General features: G+C 37.4%; 1 protein-coding gene across 4 annotated transcripts in view; it reads right to left on the reverse strand.

The window, feature by feature from the left end:
• Positions 1–22,873, reverse strand: part of PTPN2 (protein tyrosine phosphatase non-receptor type 2) — a 94,065-nt gene that overhangs the window by 68,160 nt on the left and 3,032 nt on the right. For 3 of the 4 annotated variants that reach the window (XM_025429592.3, XM_025429590.3, XM_025429588.3), the window contains exon 2: positions 2,000–2,090. The exons of the other annotated variant lie outside the window; for it this stretch is intronic. In XM_025429592.3, coding sequence (XP_025285377.1) covers positions 2,000–2,090 — 91 coding nt within the window. The remainder of the gene's footprint in view (positions 1–1,999; positions 2,091–22,873) is intronic. 4 annotated transcript variants of the gene reach the window in all.

Here is a 22,873-nt window from a genome sequence, read left to right on the forward strand (position 1 = left end):
AAATGTGCTGCCAAGTGAAGAATAGAAAACCACTCTCCGCTGTGACTTATCTTTACAAACACCACTAATTGGTAAAGAAAACATGTCAGAGAAATATAATATTCAGTAAGTAATTTAAAATAAACATGAAATATTGTAAGAGATTACTTCTCTTTTTTTTTTTAAATAAGCTTTTTTTTTTTTTTTTTTTTTTTGTTTTTTTTTTTTTATTCAGAGAGAGAGAGACTGAGAGGCAGAGACACAGGCAGAGGGAGAAGTGGGCTCCATGCAGGGAGCCTGACGCGGGACTCGATCCTGGGTCTCCAGGATCAGACCCCGGGCTGCAGGCGGCGCTAAACCGCTGCGCCACCGGGAGTGCCCAAGAGATTACTTCTCAAAAGTAGTCTCAAATCTCTGATTTGCCTAAAATCAGCCAATACACTTTTCATGAAAATGTACTTGGGCAACAGAAAAACAAACATTTTGTTTCTTTAAGAAAGGAAGTACGGACCTTTTCCCCAGCAATCAGATTTTCAGTGGTATATCCATACCCTCCTAACAAGGAATACAACATAAATAAGGGTATATAATCTTTGGCCTTGAGTAGAGTGAGCTTATTCAGCCTACATAGGAGGCCTCAGCATACTAGCACCATACCTCATCAACTAGAGGAAAAGAGCTACACACAAGCAGGAACCAAAATTAGTACTTTTTTTTAACGTTCCTACTAACAAGCAGCCCTAAAGAAAATACCTATGCCCACTAAAATCAAATATGGGATAACACTGTGGAATAGTAAGGCAGCCTAATTTAGTATTTGAACGAATTGTTATCAATCAGAACAAAAAATAAAATCACCTCAGGATAAACACATTTTTAAAACCACAGTATGAAAATTATTCACAGAATTGTGTATATATATGAGTATTGGAACCCAAATGTCCAACCACAAAGGAACCATTACATAAAAGAATGGCATATCCAAAGACATTGAAAGACTTATGACAGGAAAAGGCTTACAACATATTGTGAGGTAGGAAAAGAGCCACAATTAATACGTGAAGGATTCTAATCTCAAATTTAAAAGAACGTGTGTAGGAGCATCTGGGTGGCTCAGTCAGTTAAGCATCTGACTCTTGGTTTCAGTTCAGGTCATGATCTCAAGATCAAGAGACTGAGCCCCACGTCAGGCTCAGCGATCAGCATGGAGCCTGCCTGAAATTTTCTCCCTCTCCCACCCCTTCTGCTCACATGCACATTCACACTCTCTCTCAAATAAATAAATATTTTAAAAATAAAAATAAAAGTATGTATATATGTTTATTCAGGAAAAAAATACAAAAAGAATATAAATCCAAAAGTTTTACATTTCTTTTTAAATCATGAAGCTTTTCCCTTTACACATTTCTGTTTTAAGTTTTCTACACTAAGCAAATACTACTCTTATAATTTGGGGGAAAAAAAGCAAACTACACTAACATTTTAAGCAATATTTAAAAGGTTATGGAACAATAAGAAAATATACATATATGAATACACATACACACATGTGATAATTATTTTAAAGAAAGAAAATTATGCATAAGATAAAAAAGTAGGACATACACAAAAATAATGGTGACTGTGTTTGAAGGATGCAAAAATTATGAGCAATTTTCTTTCCTTTTTACTATGTAGTAGAAGTTTTTCTTTAAAGAACATGTATTGGGACCCCCTGGGTGGCTCAGCGGTTGGGCGTCTGCCTTTGGCTCATGGTATGATCCCGGGGTTCAGAGATTGAGTCCCGCATAGGGCTCCCTGCGAGGAACTTGCTTCTCCCTCTCCCTGTGTCTCTGCCTCCCTCTCTCTGTGTCTCTCATGAATAAATAAATATTTTTTAAAAAATAAAGAACATGTATTATGTTAATATGAAGAAAACCACTGTACTTAACCCTGATCCCAAACCTTCTTTTTCATTGTATCCTGCCTCCTAAAACAAACCAACAAACATACACATGCACACAAACCCACAAGTACTTACATGGGCTTACATCTCTGTATCTGTTTCGATTTCTGTTTTCTGGAAACTTGGCCACTCTATGAGGATAGTCATGGGACTCATTGCGAATTTCCTTAAAATAACAAAAATATATTTTAACATTCCTCTTAAATTGTATATAGCAAAACAGATACTTTCCCAGCCAGTATAAAGTAACATTTATCAAGCACTGATGATATGCCAAGTACAACACAGAACTCATTGTCGACATTATCTCATTCAGTTCTTACAACACCAACAGGAACAATTATCATCCCTGGTTTATATGTGAGGGATGACAGGCTTTAAGAGGTTAAACAACCTGCCAAAGTTCACAAAGCCAGGAAGGTGGCAGGACCCAGGACTCCACAGACATCCTTCAGGCACCAGAGTCTCTGCTCTTGAGGTATTTATATACTGACCAGCAATATTCAACCCCTACAAGCAACATTAAACACTATATGTAACACAAAACTAATGCAATGGAGGTGTATCTAAGGCTAACATCATACTCAGATTCTCACTAAACTCTCAGTAATATCTACCTCTATTTTGGAGTTTCCATCTTAAAACTTTCATCTATTTCTTCATCTTCGTGCCATTATTACTGTTACTTTGAGTCCAGAAATATCCTCAAATTTTATTTCTAGAGCCATAAACAGCAGCCATTACTAAGCCAGAAGCTAGAAGCTCATTCTAGGACCCTTACAGTTCTCTGCATTCCACTGTATAAGAAATTCCTAAGGGCACTAAGCACTCAGCTATTTGGTGTATGTTTTTTTCACCCAAATAGAACATATTATTTTGAGAATTCAGGTAAAAACAGAAACATTAAAAAAATATTTGCATTAGGGATCCCTGGGTGGCACAGCGGTTTGGCGCCTGCCTTTGGCCCGGGGAGTGATCCTGGAGACCTCGGATCGAATCCCACGTCGGGCTCCCTGCATGGAGCCTGCTTCTCCCTCTGCCTGTGTCTCTGCCTCTCTGTCTCTCTCTGTGTGACTATCATGAATAAATAAATAAAATCTTTAAAAAAAAAATATTTGCATTAACAGTAAAAATTAATTGGGTTTTGGCTCACACTATCACATATAATAAAAAGCATTTCAAAAGTGAGGCACCACTCAATTGTATAAATTAAGCATAAATAAATCATTCAAGTCACTTCTTGACAAATGCCCCTACTATTGGTTCCTCATGCTTGTATGTCACCAACCTCAGAACAGGTTAACTTTCTAGCCTGTATTTTCGTCCACGGTTTTAAGATGCAAAGAGTAGGGAACACAGCCTTTCAGGGGGAGGAATCTCAGTCACACTGTGCGTACAAAGAGCATGTGGAACATAATTTATTGTTGGTAAAGCCACTTTGGAAAATGCAATCTGCCACACACACAATCAGAAACACATACTACATATTCGCTACAACTGTTGCTACTGACTTTTTTTTTTTTAAGATTTATTTATTCATTTATGATAGACATAGAGAGAGAGAGAGAGAGAGAGGCAGAGACACAGGAGGAGGAAGAAGCAGGCTCCATGCCGGGAGCCCGACGTGGGACTCAATCCCGGGACTACAGGATCGCGCCCTGGGCCAAACGCAGGCACTAAACCGCTGAGCCACCCAGGGATCCCCCTGCTACTGACTTTTTAATGCTTCCTTCTCATCCAGCAATCTCATTGAGCTCTCTAATATTTTGGAGTGGCTCTGAATTTCTCAATACTATCAAATAGTGGTAATTCTGTCTCTTCCCTATCCTTCAGATTTCTTATTTATTCATATCTCATTTCTTTTTCTTATCTAACTCCATTGGCTAAGATTGCCTATTCAATAGTAAGTAGATATTTTTCCCCCTGATTTTAAAACAACTGTCCCTAAGCGTAATACCTGCTTTGGGTTTCTGGTTAATAGATACTCTTCAAGTTAAAAGGGTTCTCTTCAATCTCTAGTTGGGTAAACATTTTTTATGAGTGGGTGTTCAATTTTATTCAATGTTTCCCCTGCATTTATGGAAGTGATCATATAGCTGTGCACCTTTACTCTGGTAATGTGCTGAATTACAATTTACACATTTTCACTTAGTAATATGCCTTTAAGGCTCCTCCATGTCTTTTCATGGCTCGATAGCTCATTTCTTTTTAGTGCTGAATAATATCCCATTGTCTGGATGAACCACCATTATTTTATATAAGATGTACATCTATGTTTTTAAGGTAAACTGACCTTCAATTTTCTATTTTTATATGATTTATTCAGTTTTAGTGTGAAACTTATATAGCCTCATATAATAATCTGGACAGAAATACTATCTTTCAGTTTCAAATACTTTTCCATGAAAGCATATTATAACAAATAATTGTAATTAGCTGAAAACATGAAAAAGTGTTAACTATTAGCTATTAACTACACATTAATTAGGTAAGTTTTTAAACATTAAATAATAAATTTTATATGTAAAACTAAACACATTCAGTTCTAGGCTTAAAGTTATTTGCATAACCTCAAACACTTTATAGAGCTGAAACACTATAAATTTTATATTTCAAGTTAGTAACTGATAGAAAAATGTCACCTTAAAATAATACAAAAACAGTTTTCTGTTAATGACTTTTCTGTATCAAGTGTAGAGAAAATACATTGGCCAGAATAAAAGATTCTGATAACACTATGCAGATGAGAATAAAGTATTCTCATACATTACTGCAGAATGTAAACAGATACAATGGTTGAGAATGATTTATTAAGATCATAAATCTGACCTACCAATTTTATCTACTAGGAATTTGTATCCCATAGCCACACACCTGCGTGCAAAGATTTATGCATAGTGAAAAAAGCACAAAAGAATATGCTCCCATGACAGGGAGGGAACAATCCATTCAAACATAAATATGGCTAGCATACAGTGAGTAATTCTAGAAGGAGATGAGAAATTAGTAACTTTTGGGGGAAGGCTGAACATCTAGGGAAGCTAATGCTAAATGCTCTCCCCTATCCTACCTCACTCTTTTTAAAAAAAGATTTTATTTATTTATTCATGAGAGACAGATAGAGAGGCAGAGACACAGGCAGAGGGAGAAGCAGGCTTGTCACAGGGAGCCCGATGCGGGACTCGATCCCCCAGACCAGGATCACCCTAGGGAAGGGTACAGATTTATGTAACTAAAATGTGTTTTCATTATGAAATATTTCAAACAGAAAAATATACATATCACACTCATGTTACCATCAGTGACGTTAAACATTTATTGCCACTTTTGAAGATCTGCTTCAGACCTTCTATTTTTTTTTTTTAATTTATTTTAGAGAGAGAGTATGCACAGTGGAGTTGGGAAAGGGGAGAGGGAGAATCTTAATTTTTTTTTTAATTTTTTTTTTTTTTTTTTTTTTGTGATAGTCACAGAGAGAGAGAGAATGAAGCAGAGACACAGGCAGAGGGAGAAGCAGGCTCCATGCACCGGGAGCCGGACGTGGGACTCGATCCCGGGTCTCCAGGATCGCGCCCTGGGCCAAAGGCAGGCGCCAAACCGCTGCGCCACCCAGGGATCCCGAGAGGGAGAATCTTAAGCAGACTCCATCCACACTGAGCATGGAGTTGTCACGGGGCTCGATCCCATGACACTAAAATCGTGACCTGAGCAAAAATCAAGAGTCAGATGCTCAACCAACTGAGCCACCCCGGAACCCCGAAATCTCTTTTTTAAGAAAAGGAATAAAACACATCATTGCAGCATTATTTATAAGAGCCAAGATGTGGACAACTTCAGTGCCCATTTATAGGGGAAAGGATAAAGATGATGTGACACACACACACACACAAATGTAAAAGGCGAAAGATTTATACGATCTGAAGAGAAACCAGAGTATTCAAATGTAAATAAAACAATGAACTACTCAGCCAAAAACAAGAATGAAATTTTGCCATTTGTTACAGCACGGATGGGCCTTGAGATATGCTAAATGAAATAAATCACAGGAGAAAGACAAACACTGCATGATTCGCTCACATGTGAAATCCAAAAACTACAAACAAAATAAAAGCAAATTCATATATACAGAAAACAAACTAGTGGTTACCTCTGGGGAAGGGGGCTTGAGAGTGGATGAAATGGGTGAAGGAAGACAAATGCATGGTAATGGATAGTCATTAGTCTTGTGGTGGCCATCACTTTGTCATGTATAAAGATGTCAATTATAAAGCTGTACACCTGAAACTTACACAACTAAAAAAAAAACACCTCCACATATCATATACAGCTAAATGCTCTCCCCTATCCTACCTCACTCTTTTTAAAAAAAGATTTTATTTATTTATTCATGAGAGACAGATAGAGAGGCAGAGACACAGGCAGAGGGAGAAGCAGCCTTGTCACAGGGAGCCCGATGCGGGACTCGATCCCCCAGACCAGGATCACGCCCTGAGCTGAAGGCAGAGGCTCAACCACTGAGCCACCCAGGTATGCCAGCCCCTCTCTCTTTCTAAAGTAACCTGCCCTTTTTACTCCTTTTATTGGACAGTTTTTGTGCCATTTGGATTTCAAACCATATATTCATAGATTACTTTAAACTAGCTAAAATACTAATAAATACTAGTATTAATATCAGCTCTAATGCTATAGTTTTAAAAATCACATTGAAAGTTGTTGCAACCCACAGAATGGGAGAAAATAGAAGTAAATCATTTATCTGATAAAGGACTGCTATCCAGATTATATACAACTCCAATTAAAAATTTTTTTAATGGGCAAAGAAGGTTCCTCTATTACACTAGCCTTCTTCAATGCCTGTGTTATGCATAGACACCTATGTTCCACACTTAAGTGCATCTATCTCTCAGCTGTTGATTCCAATTTTTAAACTAAAGAAACACACTTATTTGTATATACCACAAGTCATTACTGACGTTGAAAAAAAAATTAAATAGGGTACTCTCAAGTAACAGAGGTATCAAAGAGATTTTAATTTCCCAAACACCATAAAACAGCCAAGTTTGGGGGGTAAAGAAATATATTCATAACAAACACATTCTATTTTTTCACCAATAAAAAACCCCCCACAAAACTCTGTAAGAGTCCATTCTCTCAAATTTCCAATGTTTGTTCCTCTTTAATTTCAGTGCATTTAAGAAGACCAGAACTCCCAATACAGCTTTCCTTCACTGTGTAGGATTACAGTCAAGCTCAACAAAGAACCCCCAATACTTTAAAAAGTACCTCCAGAGGTCCATACTAGTTGCATATCCCAATATCCATTCTTTATTACTCAAATTTTCTAATTTTTATTTTCTAACTTTACTTTCTAACTTACAACCTGTTAGCCCAACTAACAACCTGTATTTTCCAGCCTCCCGTATAAGTAACAATGGTCATGAGACAGTCCCAGGCAATGAGAACAAGCAGAAATCCCTGGACTGGGCTGCAGGAAAGCTTTTATCCAAAGGGCTGGCTCTGCTGACCTGCTGCTTCTCAATTCTGCCTGCCTTGATATTGGGGGTGAAGGGTGAGAATGGGCACAATATATCCTGGGCCTACAAAAAGCACATTCTAAGGAAGGCTAAGCAGAAACAGAGGAGCCATAGTAACAACTCCGGACTCCTACCTCCAGAATTTTCACTGTAGTTGAAAAATAAGCCTCTATCTGTTATGTCAGCTACTGCCTGATGTTCCTCCTCAAGCAGCTAAACATAGATCTCTAATACTTATGGTATGGCCAAATCTCAGTTAACTAGGTCTGACACTGAAGGAGTCATTTTCAAGAATACTCAATATACAAAAATAAATAAGTTTATAAGTACTTTGTATAAACAATAAAACTCATGGTGTTTCTCAAAATGGGAATGGGAAAATCGGTGTTGAGTTATATACTATGTTTGTATTGTATTTGGGAAAATCGGTCTCCACTGATGTTTGATGCTAAAACATTTCCCTCCTAAAGCAGAGACAACCCATAAACAGTGGCTCTAAAGACTAAAGATGTTTCCTGTCAGCACCAAAACCTGCAAATCCAAGATTTTTCAACCTCAGCACTATTGACATTTGAGGCTGGATAATTCTTCGTTGGGGGACTGTCTTGTGCACTGCAGGATGTTTAGCAGCAGCAACACTGGCCTCTCTACTCATGAGATGTTGTAGCATCCCTCCTGTGACAAACCTCTGTAGACACTGTCAAATTCCCATGGACAGCAAGATCTACCACAAATGCCCTATTAATATTCAGTTGAAAACCACTGTTCTAATCTAATACCAACTCTTATCTAATTAATGCTAAATCTAAATGGGAAGGATCTTCTTTTAAAGAATACCAAAAAAATTTTTACATCCATTTTACAATTTTTGCTCAAAAAAGGCCTCAAATAATTGACTCCCTAGTTATTTCTCTTTTAGTGGCAATGATCCAAGATGTGGGTAACTCATGTACAAAGACCTCTTTCGTGGAGTTATTAATAATGTTGAAAGCTAGAAATAACCTGAATGTCCAATGACAGGGGAAAGACTAATTGAAAAAATAATGTACATCCAACAGAATATCATGTAGCTGTTTAAAAGCCACAACTCTGAGATCATTACCCGAGAGGAAATCAAGAGTCAGATGCTTAGCTGACTGAGCCACTCATGTGCCTCAAATCCAACACATTTAAGTTTATTTTTAAATATTTAAAAATTTTTATTTTAACTGATTTTAACATGACTACACTTTTCTTCTCCTTTAATCAACGAGGATGAATTACAAAGTATTACACACCCTCATACTGACCATCTTTATATTCCCAGAATTTGGGAATGGTGTTCTATACTATATCTCTAGATACTGTCAATGACATATTAGAACTTAAGGACTATAACATAGATAAAATTAAACGGTCTATTTGGAAGGGGAGATGCGAACTCATTTATTTTTACCTTTCCTTTTATTCAATCAATCCTTCTAAAGCTTTGTTTTTTTACTGTTTTCAAGCTTGAATGAAATGCTTAGCCTATTAATATCCTTTTTTTCCCTTCTTGCTTTAAAGGCTGGCCAAATCCTGTTTAGAAAAGTATCATCTAGTTATTTTCTAGAGTCTCTAATGGCAGTACTGATTTATTCTTTCATCCAAAAATGATTTGTAACAGCTGCTACTTTCCATATGTTATGCTTCTTTATTTCCTTTTCCCCGTTTTTTCTGTATTATCAAGTTTTCTTTGTTCCTCTTTCCCTCTAGTAGTTTAAGGGGGGAAAAATGTCATTTCTATCCTAGTGGGGATTAGTCTTAAAATTTTGTAAAAGCATGTTTGAAGTTTTATTTTCTACTAGTGTGAAAGCATCTATTAATAAATTCCCATCTGGTAAAATATCTATGGTACAATTATCATAGGTTTCACTTACCTCTTCCTATAGACCAATCTCCCGTATTCTCTTGAAATAATCTAGAACTTTGAATCCATATTTTTTACATTTTCAATTATTTCAAAACTATCATTTGTAGTAAGGTTCACAACAATAATTATAATTATTTAGCATTAACTCTATATTTTACTTGGTTTCAATGCCCAAACCTACTTTCTATACTTATTTCATTTCTTTCAGCTCTTGGGTAATATTTTCTATTATCTTCTGGCATTCAATGTCAGAATGTGTTAAGTCTAATGCAAGTCTGACTGGTTCTTCTCTAAGATAACTTGTTTTTCTACCTTGCAAGGGCTTTTTCTTTTATTCTGAATATTTAGAAAATTCACCAGGATGCACCTAAATTTTTATTGTTTTTTAAATATAGTCTTGGTGAGGACTTTGTGGTGCCTTTTAATCTTGAAATTAAAGGTGTTCTTCAGCTCAGAGACATTCTTCCATTATTTCTCTGGTCACTGCTTCATCTCAAGGTCCGCTGTTCTCTCAGAACCATGTAACACAGAGGTTTGAGACTTTTATGTGTTTTAAATGTTTTCTCATAATATTCACTTTAAATATCTTTTCCTGAATTCAGAGATTTTTCTCAAACTAACCTGGTATTTCCTGCACCATCTGTTTTGCTACTGAGTCTTAACTTTTTAAATAAATATGTTTTTATAAGTTTAAGAATCCTTTTGTTCTGTTTGTTTTTATAACCTCCTCTTGTTTTGGGAACTGAATTCCAGTTTTCCCTATTTCTTATACTATTTCACATGCTCTAAATGATCCAATTAGTCTAATCTTCTTGAGGTGCTGAATTTTTCAGCTGTAACATTTGTTCATCTTCACAGAAAAGTGCGGGCATCAAGTCTTAACCAAGTTTTTGTGGATGCTCCCACTGCTTAATATCAAAATCCCCTAAATCTTGGAACTGGAAGAAGCTGGTTAAAAGATACAAACTTCCAGTTATAAGATAAATAAGTACTATGGAGGTAATGTACAACATGATGACTATAGCTGAACACTACTGTGTGATACAGAGAAAAGTTATTGAGAGTAAATCCTAAAGTTCTCATCATGTGTTGGGAGGCACAACATTCATATGAGTGTTCCTTCCTTTTTATTGTATTTATATGAGAAGATGGATGTTAGCAGAACGAACTGTGGTAATAATTTTATAATACATATAAATCAAGTCACCAAGCTGTATGCCTTAAATGTATACATACAGTGATGCATGTCAATCATTTATTAATAAAACTGAAAAAAAAATCCTCTAAGTCTCAAACATATGGGGGTAAGACCCTTCTCTGATGCCAAGTAATAATGTAGATTTTTTTAATCACTGAATTTTACTCATTTCAATGATAAATAAGAACAAAAAAGCTTCTACTGCATGGGATTAAGGACCTGAAAAATTATATGCATTTCTCATTATTTATCATTATTCTTGTCAATGTTCACTGCTATTTGTATAACTGTATCTAACAACTGTTTTTGGAATCAGGCCTCAGAATTTTCCTTAAGACTATCAAGGAGCCAGTGCCATAAGAAAAGTACACTCACATTTAAAATAAACACAGAAGGTGGATTTATTTTCACCTGGGGGAGTAAGGGGCACAGTACATTAACAGACCTAAAAGATAACCAGGAGGGGTGCCCAGCTGGTTCAGTTGGAGAAGCATGAGACTCTTGATCTTGGGGTTGCAAGTTTGAGCCCCACATTGGGTATAAAGATTACTTACAATAAGAAAAAGCTTTAAAAAAAAAAAAAAAAAGAATGACCAGGGCTACGCCATGTAAACAAGAATGACAGATCTAAGCAAAAAAACAGCTTATGCAAAGATGTGAAAGTACGTTTAAAAAGACAAATGAAAAAATAAACATGAACAAATGGAAGAATGAATAACTGATGTCTTACAAGAAGTGTAAGCATCCCGATGTTTATAGCAGCAATGTCCACAATAGCCAAACTGTGGAAGGAGCCTTGGTGTCCATCGAAAGATGACTGGATAAAGAAGCTGTGGTCTATGTATACAATGGAATATTACTCAACCTTTAGAAACGACAAATACCCACCATTTGCTTCAACGTGGATGGAACTGGAGGGTATTATGCTGAGTGAAATAAGTCAATCCGAGAAGGACAAATATTATATGGTCTCATTCATTTGGGGAATATAAAAAATAGTGAAAGGGAATAAAGGGGAAAGGAGAAAAAGTGAGTGGGAAATATCAGAAAGGGAGACAGAACATGAGAGACTCCTAACTCTGGGAAACGAACAAGGGGTGGTAGAAAGGGAAGTGGGCGGGGGGTGGGGTTGACTGGGTGACGGGCACTGAGGGAGGCACTTGATGGGATGAGCACTGGGTGTTACTCTATGTGTTGGCAAATTGAACACCAAAAAAAAAAAAAAAAAAAAGAAGTGTAAGCAGCACAAAACTTACGGTGGACAAGAGAGGACAATCCAAGAAATGAGGATGAACAGGTGCAGAGAGGTCAGATTATATAGGCAATTATTCATGTTTCATTTACCCAATACACACACAGTAATTCTGCAAACTATAAAGATGGTACTCTACGGCCATACCACTGTGAACACACTCGATCTCATCTGATCTTGGAAACTAAAGATGGTATTCTAAATAGCAGGAAGAGGGAGGAAAGAGGGATGAGATACTCAGCAAACAGACAAAAGCTGGTAGTTATTTAGATAAAAGTTGGTCAGGAACAAGACAAGGATTTCCAGTTTAATCACTTCTTTTTTTTTTAAGATTTTATTTATTTTAAAGATTTTATTTTTCAGTAATCTCCATACCCAACATGGGGCTCAAACTCACAACCCCAAGATCAAAAATCACACACTCTACCAACTGAGCCAGCCCGGCATCCCACATTTTTACCACTTCTATTCAACAGAGTCCTGAAATTTCAGCCAGAGCAGCTGGGCTATAATACATAAATAGGAATCCAAACTGGAAAGGAAGTTGTTAAACTATCTTTATTCACAAATGACATGATCTTATATGTAGAAAATCCTAAAAAACCTACACACAAAAAACTGTTGGAGCTAATAAATTCAGCAAAGCCGCAAAACACAAAATTAACACACAAAAATCAGTATTTCTATACACGAGCAATAACTCCAAAGAAGGAAATTAAGAAAATCCCACTTAAGGGGATGTCTGGGTGGCTCAGCGGTTTAGCGCCTGCCTTCGGCCCAGAGCATGATCCTGGAGTTCCAGGATTGAGTCACACATCAGGCTCCCTGCATGAAGCCTGCTTCTCCGCCTCTCTCTGTGTGTCTCTCATGAATAAGGGAAGGAAGGAAGGAAGGAAGGAAGGAAGGAAGGAAGGAAGGAAGGAAGGAAGGAAGGAAGGAAGGACACACCTACAACAGAATCAAGAAGAATGCTTCAGAATAAACTTAACCAAAAAGGTAAAAGATTTGTATACTGAAAACTAAAAACACAGCTGAAATTAAAGACAACCTAAAGAAATGCAAAGATACCCTGTATTCATGAATTAGATTTAAATACTAAGAATATAAACTATCTAAAGTGATATACTGATTCAGTGTAATCTCTATCAAAATTCCAGTGACTATTTTTGCAGAAATATAAAAACCTCATCATAATATTTATATGGGGGACACCTGATGGCTCAGCAGTGAGCATCTGCTTTCAGCTCTGGGCATGATCCCGGGGTCTCAGGATCGAGTTTCACATTGGGCTCCCTGCATGGAGCCTGCTTCTCCCTCTGCCTGTGTCTCTGCCTCTCATGAATAAATAAATAAAATCTTTTTAAAAATAATAATATTTATATTGAATTTTATAGGACTCTAGCTGAAATAATCTTGAAAAAGAGTAACAAAGTTGGAAGACTCACACTTCCCAATTATAAAACTTATTGCAAAGTTATAGTAATCCTATCAGAGTGGTCTGGCAGAAAAACGTTCATAGAGATCAATGGAATAGAATACAGAGCTCAGAAATAAACTCTCAGATCTATGGTCATTTGATTTTCAACAAGCAGGTCAAATTCATTTAAGGTGGAAAGAAAAGTCAACAAATGGCGTTGGGAAAACTAGATATCTACATGCAAAAAAATGAAGCTGACTTTCACCATATACAAAAATTAACTAAAATGGATCAAAGACCAAATATAAGAGCTAAAACTAAAAAGCTCTTAGAAGAAAGCATAGGAATTGAAAATCATCATGATCCTGGATTTGGTAATGGTTTCTTAAATTATGACACCAAAAGCACAGGAGACCAAAAAACACACTGGACTTAAAATTTCAAACTTTTGTGCTTCAATGACAATATACAGTTAAAAGGAAACACTTGGATTGGGAGAAAATTTGGGTATCATATATTTGACAAGGGATCAACAGCCACAATATACAAAAAACTTCTACAATTTAATAATAAAAGGATAAACAACATAAAAAAAGGAAGACATCTATTAGAATGGCCAAAATCTGGAACACTGATAACACCAAATGCCGACAAGGATATAAAGCCCAAGAACTCTCATTCATTGTTGGTGAGAATACAAAATGGTACAGTCACTTTGGAAAACATTTTGGCAGTTTCTTACAAAATTAAACATATTCTTACCATATGATCCAGTAATTGCACTCCTTCCTATTTACCCAAAGAAGTTGAAAACTTATGTCTACACAAAAACCGACACAGATGTTTACAGCAGCTTAATGCACAACTGCCAAAACTTGGAAGAAACCAAGACGTCCTTCGGCAGATGAATGGATAAACAAACTATGGTACATCAGTCAAAGGAGTATTATTCAGTGTTAAAAAGAAATGAACTCTCCAGCGTCAAAGACATGTAGGAACCTTAAATACATATTACTAAGTGAAAGAATTACTTACCATGTGATTCCAACTATAAAACATTTTGGAAAAGGTGAAACTATGTAGACAATAAAAAGATCAATGTGGTTGCTGGGGTTGGAGAAGGTAGGAATGAAAAGGGAGAGAACTGGATTTTTATATATGGTGCCATAATGATGGGACACCTGTACATATGCCCAAACCCTCAGAATGTACACCACAAGAAATGAACCCCAAGGTAAACTATGGACTTTGGGTCTTTGCAATATATCAATGTAGGTTCATCAACTTTTAACACACATAACCACTCTGGTGGGGGATTTTGATAATGTGTAGGGGCAGGCGGTATATGAGAAATTTCTGTATTTTCCCCTCAATTTTGCTGTGAACCTAAAACTGCTCTTATAAAATGAAGTCTTAGGAAAAAAAAAATAGGTGAAGGACTTGAAAAGATACTTCTCCAAAAACATACAAGTAGTCAATAAACACATGAAAAAGATACTCAACATCCTTAGTCATTACAGAAATGCATATCTAAACCACTTCATACCCACTGATATGACTGTAATTTTATTTTTGCATGACTATAACTTTATAAATGGAAAAAGTGTTTGGGAGGATATGAAGAAATTAGAAGCCTCAAAACATCACTAGTGGGAATATAAAAGTGTTGCAGCCACTTCTATAGTTTTCTATAAACAGTTTAGCAGTTACTCAAAAAGTTAAACATAGAATTGCCGTATTATCCAGCAACTTCGCTTCCAGGTCCAAATCCAAAAGAATTAAAAACAAGGACTCCAATGGCTATCTGCACAGCAATGTTAACAACAGCATTATACATAGTAGTAAAAAGGTAGAAACAAGTGTCTGTTAACAGATGAATGGAGAAACAAAATGTGGTAGGTACATACAAAAAAAATTAGTTGGACATAAAAAGAAATGAAACTGATAACAGGCTACAACACATAGCTCAACCTTGACAACATTATGCTAAGTGAAATAAGCCAGATACAAGGGGTCAAACATTGTGTGATTCCACTTGTATGAGGTATCTAGATTAGGTAAATTCACAGATAGAAAGTAGAGCAGAGAAAAAGAAAAAGAAAAAGAAAAAGAAAAAGAAAAAGAAAAAGAAAAAGAAAAAGAAAAAGAAAAAGAAAAAGAAAGAAAAAGAAAAAGAAAAAGAAAAAAAAGAAAGAAAAAAGAAAGGAGCAGAAGTTACCAGGAGGAGGGAGAAATAGGGAAGTATTGCTTAATGGGTACAGAGTTTCTATTCAGAGTGCTAAAAGGGTTTTGGAAACAGTGGTGATGGTTGCACAACATTACAAATGGAATCGATGACATTAAAATGTACACTTAAAAATGGCTAAAATGGAACATTTTGTTACATATATTTTATCACAAAAAATTAACTGGATGTCTACCTCATTCCTTTTATCAGAATAAAATCCTAGTTGAGCAATTATTTAAACATTAAAAAAAATCATAAAATAGTATAAGAAAACATTGGAGAGGGCAGCCCCGGTGGCTCAGCAGTTTAGCACCTTCGGCCCAGGGTGGGATCCTGGAGACCCGGGATCAAGTCCCATGTCAGGCTCCCGCATGGAGCCTGCTTCTCCCTCTGCCTGTCTCTGCCTTTCTCTCACTGTCTCTCATGAATAAATAAATAAAATCTTAAAGAAAAGAAAAAGAAAACATTGGAGAAAATTTTTTGTAATCATAAAATAGACAAGAGCTTTCTAAGCTGTGGCATGAAAACCTAGAAAAGGCTGATAAATCTGATTTCATAAAAATTTAAATTTTCTACAGGAAAAAAATACTATCAACAAGGCCAAAGGTAATTGAGACATTAAAAAAATATTTACAATACATGATAAAGGCTTAACTTCCTTAATGTGTAAAGAACTCCTACATACCAAAAAGAGAAAGGAAATACAAATAGCTCCTAAAAAAGAGAAGTTGTTCAACTTCATTCACTGCAACAAAAATTGCAAATTATAACTACAGTAAGACCATTTTTCACCTATCAGGTAAAGATCAGAAAGTTTTAGAATATAACTGGGTAGGTGAAGGTATAAGGAAACAAGTCAAGTACTTTCTTATACCATTGATGGAAGTGTACTTAATGCGAAAAAAGTAAGGTGCAGAACAGAATGCTAATATTTGTTTCATAGGGGTGGGATAGAGGGAGGTAGAAAGGGAAGCAGGCAATGATTAAAATATAAATCAATGCAGAAGCAGTTCTGTCATGGACTAACTGCAATTTTCTAAGGTTACCTCAGCATACCAGCCCTTGACTAGGAACAGACTCTGGGAGCCATACCACCTTAACTCTAACCCATCTAAAGAATTCCTGGAAGTACCATTAAGTACAGTTGATCCTTGAACAAAATGGGTATTTTCTCTTCCTTATGATTTTCTTAATAACATTTTCATTCCTCTAGCTTACTTTATTGTAAGAATGCAGTACATAATATACATAACATACAAGATATGTGTTAATCGACTGTGTTATGGATAAGGCTTCCAATCAACAATAGGCTATTAGCAGCTAAGTTTAAGGAAGTCAAAAGTTATATGTAGATTTCTGACTGTGCAGGGGTTGGGGCCCCTAACCCTGATTGTCGAAGGGTCAACTAGAAACTGCAAAAAAGGAACTGATAGCTTTCAGAGTATAAAACTGTCTAAATACAGTGAAAAAACAAAGTATGAGATTTTCTTTAGAGGAATGAAAGCAGTTTGAAAAAAAGTTACAAAAGATCAGTGACATAAGCCAAATTAAACTGACAGAACAAAGAGCATATTAAATCAAACATACTGGTTGCAAAAGGAATAAGATGCATACATTAAAACAAACATGAAAATACCACACTGAAAAGCACCAGAAATTCATAGATAGAAGTGTCTAATGTGTAATCAGTTTCTTGACGACCAGGACTTTTTTTCCCAGAGGTCATCAACCCCAGCACTCTGAAATGACATGCTAAATTTTAGAGGATTTTATAGTATGTGGACATTTCTCTTGGTCATACATTTCACTTGAAAGGTGTCTAAAGTTGCTTAAGATCTTTAAAAGCAAAGATTTCACTGTTAAGCCAAAACAACTGCCTGAACCATCACTACTATACCATAAACAGAACATTAAATTAGCATTCATTAAGACGTTAATTTTTAACAGCTATTTCAGACAATAGCCAGGCAAGCTAGAACATCATTCCAATTAAGACTGTAACAAGAAAAGTTTAAGTTTAGTATTCTACTCAGAACAGTAGAGTCAGAATTTACATACTTTAAAATTATCATGCTAAACCATATTTCTTCCTCAATTATCAACTGCTATGTTTTAAATTTTACATGCTAGACTGACTTAGTACATAGCTAAAGCATGCTACCCAAAATAATAGACAGTATTATAAAAGTTCTAATCTGCCAGTTAGTTTAAAGAAGCCCCAACAGGGTTGCAAGGGTAACAGGGTTGCAAGGGTGGCTCAGTTGCCTGAGTGTTCAGCTCTTGATTTCGGTTCAAGTTATGATCTCAGGGTCATGGAATCAAGCCCCACGTCCGGCTCTGTACACAGCAGAGTCTGCTTCTCCCTCTCCCTCTGCTCCTCCCTGCTCATGCTCGCTGAAATAAATAAACAAACAAGCCCCAAAAGCTTACTACCAAGAAACAGCTACTTTAACGAGCACTAAGTGAAACTACCACATGCACCATGATGAGAACAGAGAACACAGAGAATCTGGATAAGAATTTCCAAGGGAAAAAAAAAAAAGAATTTCCAAGGAAGACAAATCCTATGTATGCTCATTTGAGACTGTGAAAAGCACACCTGTGTTATTTTTAATCTTGCTTTCCTAGAGCTGATATGTCCTTATCTCTGATTCAGTCTCTGGAAAGAGACTGTGAAGGATAAGAGAGGAGATCAAGCAGGGAAACAGAACAAGAGACAAACAGGAGACTGGAAGAGCCATAACATATCTCTAACTGGCAAAAGGGAATTATGTGCATCGTAGCAATCTGGGAAAAGCCAAAAAGAGTTCTTGGAGATTCTAGTTAAAATCAAGAAATTGAGGGGAGCGTGAGTAGCTGAGTTGGTTAAGCATCTGACTCTTCATCAGGTCATGATCTCAGGATTGTGAAATGGAGCCCCATATCAGGCAGGCTCTGTGCTGGGTGTGAAGCCTGCTTAAGATTCTCCTGCTCAAAAAAAAAAAAAAAATTCTCCTGCTCCTCTGCCCATTAAAAAAAAAAAAAAAAAAAAATTATTAAGATATTGAAAAAGGCAAGCTAGAAAGGCTAGAGGACAAACACTGACTGGATTTCCACAACTACAGGCAGTACCAGTAATACAGAACGTATATCAAAGGCAAAACATAGTTATAATCCCTAGTTATATATTATCTATTGGGGCACCATTCCCAAGCCTGCTTTCCCTTAAAGCTGGGTCCTTTAAAAATAGGGTCCTTACCTATTTTTTTTAAGATTTTATTTGTTTATTCATAAGAGACACACAGAGAGAGGCAGGGACATATGCAGAGGGAGAAGCAGGCTCCCCACAGGGAGCCCAATGCAGGACTCCATCCCAGGACCCTGGGATCATGCCCTGAGCCGAAGGCAGATGCTCAACCACTGAGCCACCCAGGCATCCCCTGGGGTCCTTATCTATTGAAGAGCCACAGAGATCTACATGAGAATGTGACAAAAATTATGGAATCTCTACAGACAAAAATACCCAAATACACTCACACATACACATGATTCAACATACAGTTTCAGGGGACTTGGAAATCACTTTCCAGTTTAATCCATGGATCTCATATACTGTCTTGAAGGCCTCCAATCCCAAAATGACCCCACCTATTTTAACACATTCCATTCTCTCCTTGCTATGAAAAATGTAAGTGATTCCCTTAGCATCATTATTCTCAGGTAGATCTTAAGGAGAAAGCAGTGTAAGCAGTCAGGTGGCAAACTGGGATAGCACAGAAATGAGAATTATAAGGACTAAATTTAGGTCCCACCCATGTCACTGTTAGACACGGTGGTAACCTTACCTAAGTCCCAATCTCATGTTGGAGGGGCATCTCCTCAGCTGTGAATGAAGGGGCTGGAATAAACCAATATGCTGACATTTTATTTATTTTTAAGATTTTTAAGTAATCTTTACATCTAACATAGGGCTCAAACTCACAACCCTAAGATCAAGAGTCACATGCTCCACAAACTGAGCTAGCCAGGCACCCCAAGGTGCTGACATTTTAAAAGGGGAACAGCATTCTTTTTGTTTAGTGAATACTGGGCACCTAACATGTCTCAGAACTACAGGCAAATGATGGGGAAACAAAGAAAAACAAAGTACCCCTGAAAGAGCTAGACACAGACGTAGACAGTTATAAAACAATGTGATTCATTCTCCAATAAGGAGTCAGAGAAGGAACATATAACTTTACCTAAAGAAACCAGAGACTAGTCTTGAAGAGGTTTTCTAGGTAGATAAGGTAGGCACAGAATACATCCAACATGGGCAAAGACTCCAAAAGTGTGAGAAAACAGGCTCTTTTTAAGGAAACTCAAGGACTCTGTATAGCAAGAACACGTGCAACCATGTAAAACTCCAAGCCCTAGGGTTAAACATTTGTAGGACAATGTGCAGTACACACTGCAAAGGAACTGTTTTAGAATAAGAAAGCTTTGATCTGTCGTTTGGCTACCCGTTATAAATACTACAAAAACAGACTTCCCTTGATACCCTACTTCTAAAACTTAGCTGACTCACAAGTGGCTCTTACTCTGACAATATTTGAAGTGCAAATTTCTAATGAAGAAAAATAGCCAGTTAAGAGTTTCATGGTTCCTAAACTCTGATTAGTCAACTAAATTCTTTCTGAGCCACCATTTACTAGAAACATTATTCCATGGCTTGGCTGCCTTTTGTTGTTTGTTTGTTTTTTTCCATTTCCCTATAGTTTTATTCCCTTCCCTGAAATCTCATAAAAGCTCCATTCTTTTTTTGCCCTTCTCATACCCCAGCCTGATTCAGACAGCAATCAGCAGTGACTAAAGACAAAAAAGCAATCATGAACATTTCTCAAAAAGCCAGTTAACCTCAGACTACCTTAATGTCATTAGTTGGGGACGCCTGGGTGGCTCAGTGATTGAGCATCTGCCTTCAGCTCAGGGCGTGATCCCGGGTCCTGGGATCGAGTTCCACATTTGGCTCCCTGCAGAGAGACTGCTTCTCCCTCTGCCTGTGTCTCTGCTTCTCTCTCTGCATCTCTCATGAATAAATAAATAAAATCTTAAAAACAAAATGTCATTAGTTTGTCCGTCAAACCAAATTAGGCTTTTCCAGCAATCTCACCTCTGCCAGTTGTGCCCTTTCAAGACAGTTCTTCCATCTGTGTGCTCTTGCTCCCATCAGCACCTACTTTCCAAGGGTTTTGATTCCAACAGTAATCCCTTCTATGTCTTCAACTTCCAATCTCTCTCTTTAGGCTTATCCTCTGTCACCTCCCCCACCCACCCACCCCTTACTTCATGTAAACATATCAAGTTACCCTTCCCTGGGAAGAAGTCATTACTCCACAAATATTTATCATGCATTTAAGTGCCTGATGCTATGCAAGACCTTGGTACTGCCTGCATGAAGCTCTGATGAGATAGTGCAGAAAATAAATTCAGGGATCCCTGGGTGGCGCAGCGATTTAGCGCCTGCCTTTGGCCCAGGGCGTGATCCTGGAGACCCGGGATCGAATCCCACGTCGGGCTCCCCGGTCCATGGAGCCTGCTTCTCCCTCTGCCTGTGTCTCTGCCTCTCTCTCTCTCTCTCTCTCTATCATAAATAAATAAAAATTAAATTAAAAAAAAAAAGAAAATAAATTCATAGTCTGTTCTGCTCTGACCCCATAATCCATTCCCAAGAAACCTATTATCACAAGTTATGTCATAGGGGCACCTGGGTGCCTCAGTCAGTTAAGCGTCTGCCTTCCGCTCAGGTCATGATCCCAGGGTCCTGGAACTGAGCCCCATATAGACTCCCTACTCAGCGGGGAGCCTGCTTCTCCTCCCTCTGCAGATATTCCTGCTTGTACTCTCTGGCTCTATCAAATAAATTTTTAAAAATCTTAAAAAAAAAAAAAACTATGTTATAAAAGCAACTGTTCAAAACTGGGTAAAAAGGAGTCAGGGGCCAGTCCCAGACTGAAAATAATCAATTCATTTTTCTCTTCCTGCAAGACTTTCAGTAAGGTGTAAAGTCAAAGTTCTCACACTACTAAGTTCAACTTTAGTTTTATATAGTTATTGCCCAAGATCAAAGCCTTTTTCCTAATCCAATTAACATTGCCAAAAAAAATGAACACATATAGCACTTAGTATTGTGATAGACAAAGCAGAGCCCACTTAAGCACTTTTTCCTTACTCAAGTAATAGTTGTTTGCTTAATGCAAATTTGTGTTCCTTAAATAATCTGCTGCATATGACATCCAACACACTGCTATGAAAGGGGAAGTCATAGAACACTATAGAGTATGTAACAGAGGATCATATCCTGCATTAGAGGATCGGGAAGGACCCCACCAAGGAAGTGAGACTTCAGGAATGAGTAGGAGGTAGTTAAGCAAAAATGGAGGGGAAAGGAGAAGTAGTGCTAATGCAAAGAGAGCTACAATTATGAAGGCCTTCAGGACAGAATAGACACGTATCAAGGAACAGAATCCAGTGGAAAGAAGGAAGAAAGTCATACGGAGAGGCAGGCCATGTCGTCTTGTGAGCCACAGAAGAATATGAGTTCTACATTATGAGCAATGGGAAACCACTGAAGGTTTTCAGTAAGAAGGGACATAACTGCTTCATTTTAGCTACCTTCCCCACTCCACTGGTCAACATGGGCTTCTTAAAAGAATGGTCTATATTTACTTGGTTGTACTTCTTCCCATGTTCTCTTCTCAATGCCCAGCTTGTCTTCTGTACTCCACTGAAATTGTTCTTCTTAAAGGTATCTGAAGGGACCTGGGTGGCTCAGTTGGTTAAGCATCGACTTTTGATTTAGGCTCTGGTCATGATCTCATCAGGGTTGTGAGATTGAGACCCACGTCGGGTTCACACTGGGCACCAAGCCTGCTTAAGATTCGCTCTCTCCCCCTCTCCTTCTGCCCTCCCCTCCCTTCCTCCCTCTCTCTCTCTCTAAAAAAAAATAAATAAAATAAAAAATAAAGGTATCCGACCATCTGCTCCTTAAGTCAATGGGCCCTTTCAGTTTTGACTTTATTTGTCCCATTTGCTCCATGTGGCGCTCCTGACCATCAACTCTGTTCACACCTACAATCGATTTTCTCCCTACTTCTGTGGTTATTTCCCTCCAGTCTTTTTTGCAAGCTCCTTTCTTTACCTATGCCTTTAATTGTAGGTGGTGGTCAAGATTTCTGTCATTGGGCTTCAGCATTTCCAAACCTTCCATATTTTCCCTGGATGAGTTCATCCGTATCTAGGACCCCAAACACCACCTATGTGCTCATGATTTCCCAAACCCTATTTACAGCTCAGGCCTCCCCTGGACCTATTTCCATATTGGTATCTTATAAGTATCTCAACTGAACTGAATAGTTTCCAAGCCAAACACATCTATACCCTACCATTTCAAATCTGTATTTCCCCTTCCT

Source organism: Canis lupus, chromosome 7 (genome assembly GCF_003254725.2).
Source record: "Canis lupus dingo isolate Sandy chromosome 7, ASM325472v2, whole genome shotgun sequence".
Classification (NCBI taxonomy): Eukaryota; Metazoa; Chordata; class Mammalia; order Carnivora; family Canidae; genus Canis; species Canis lupus.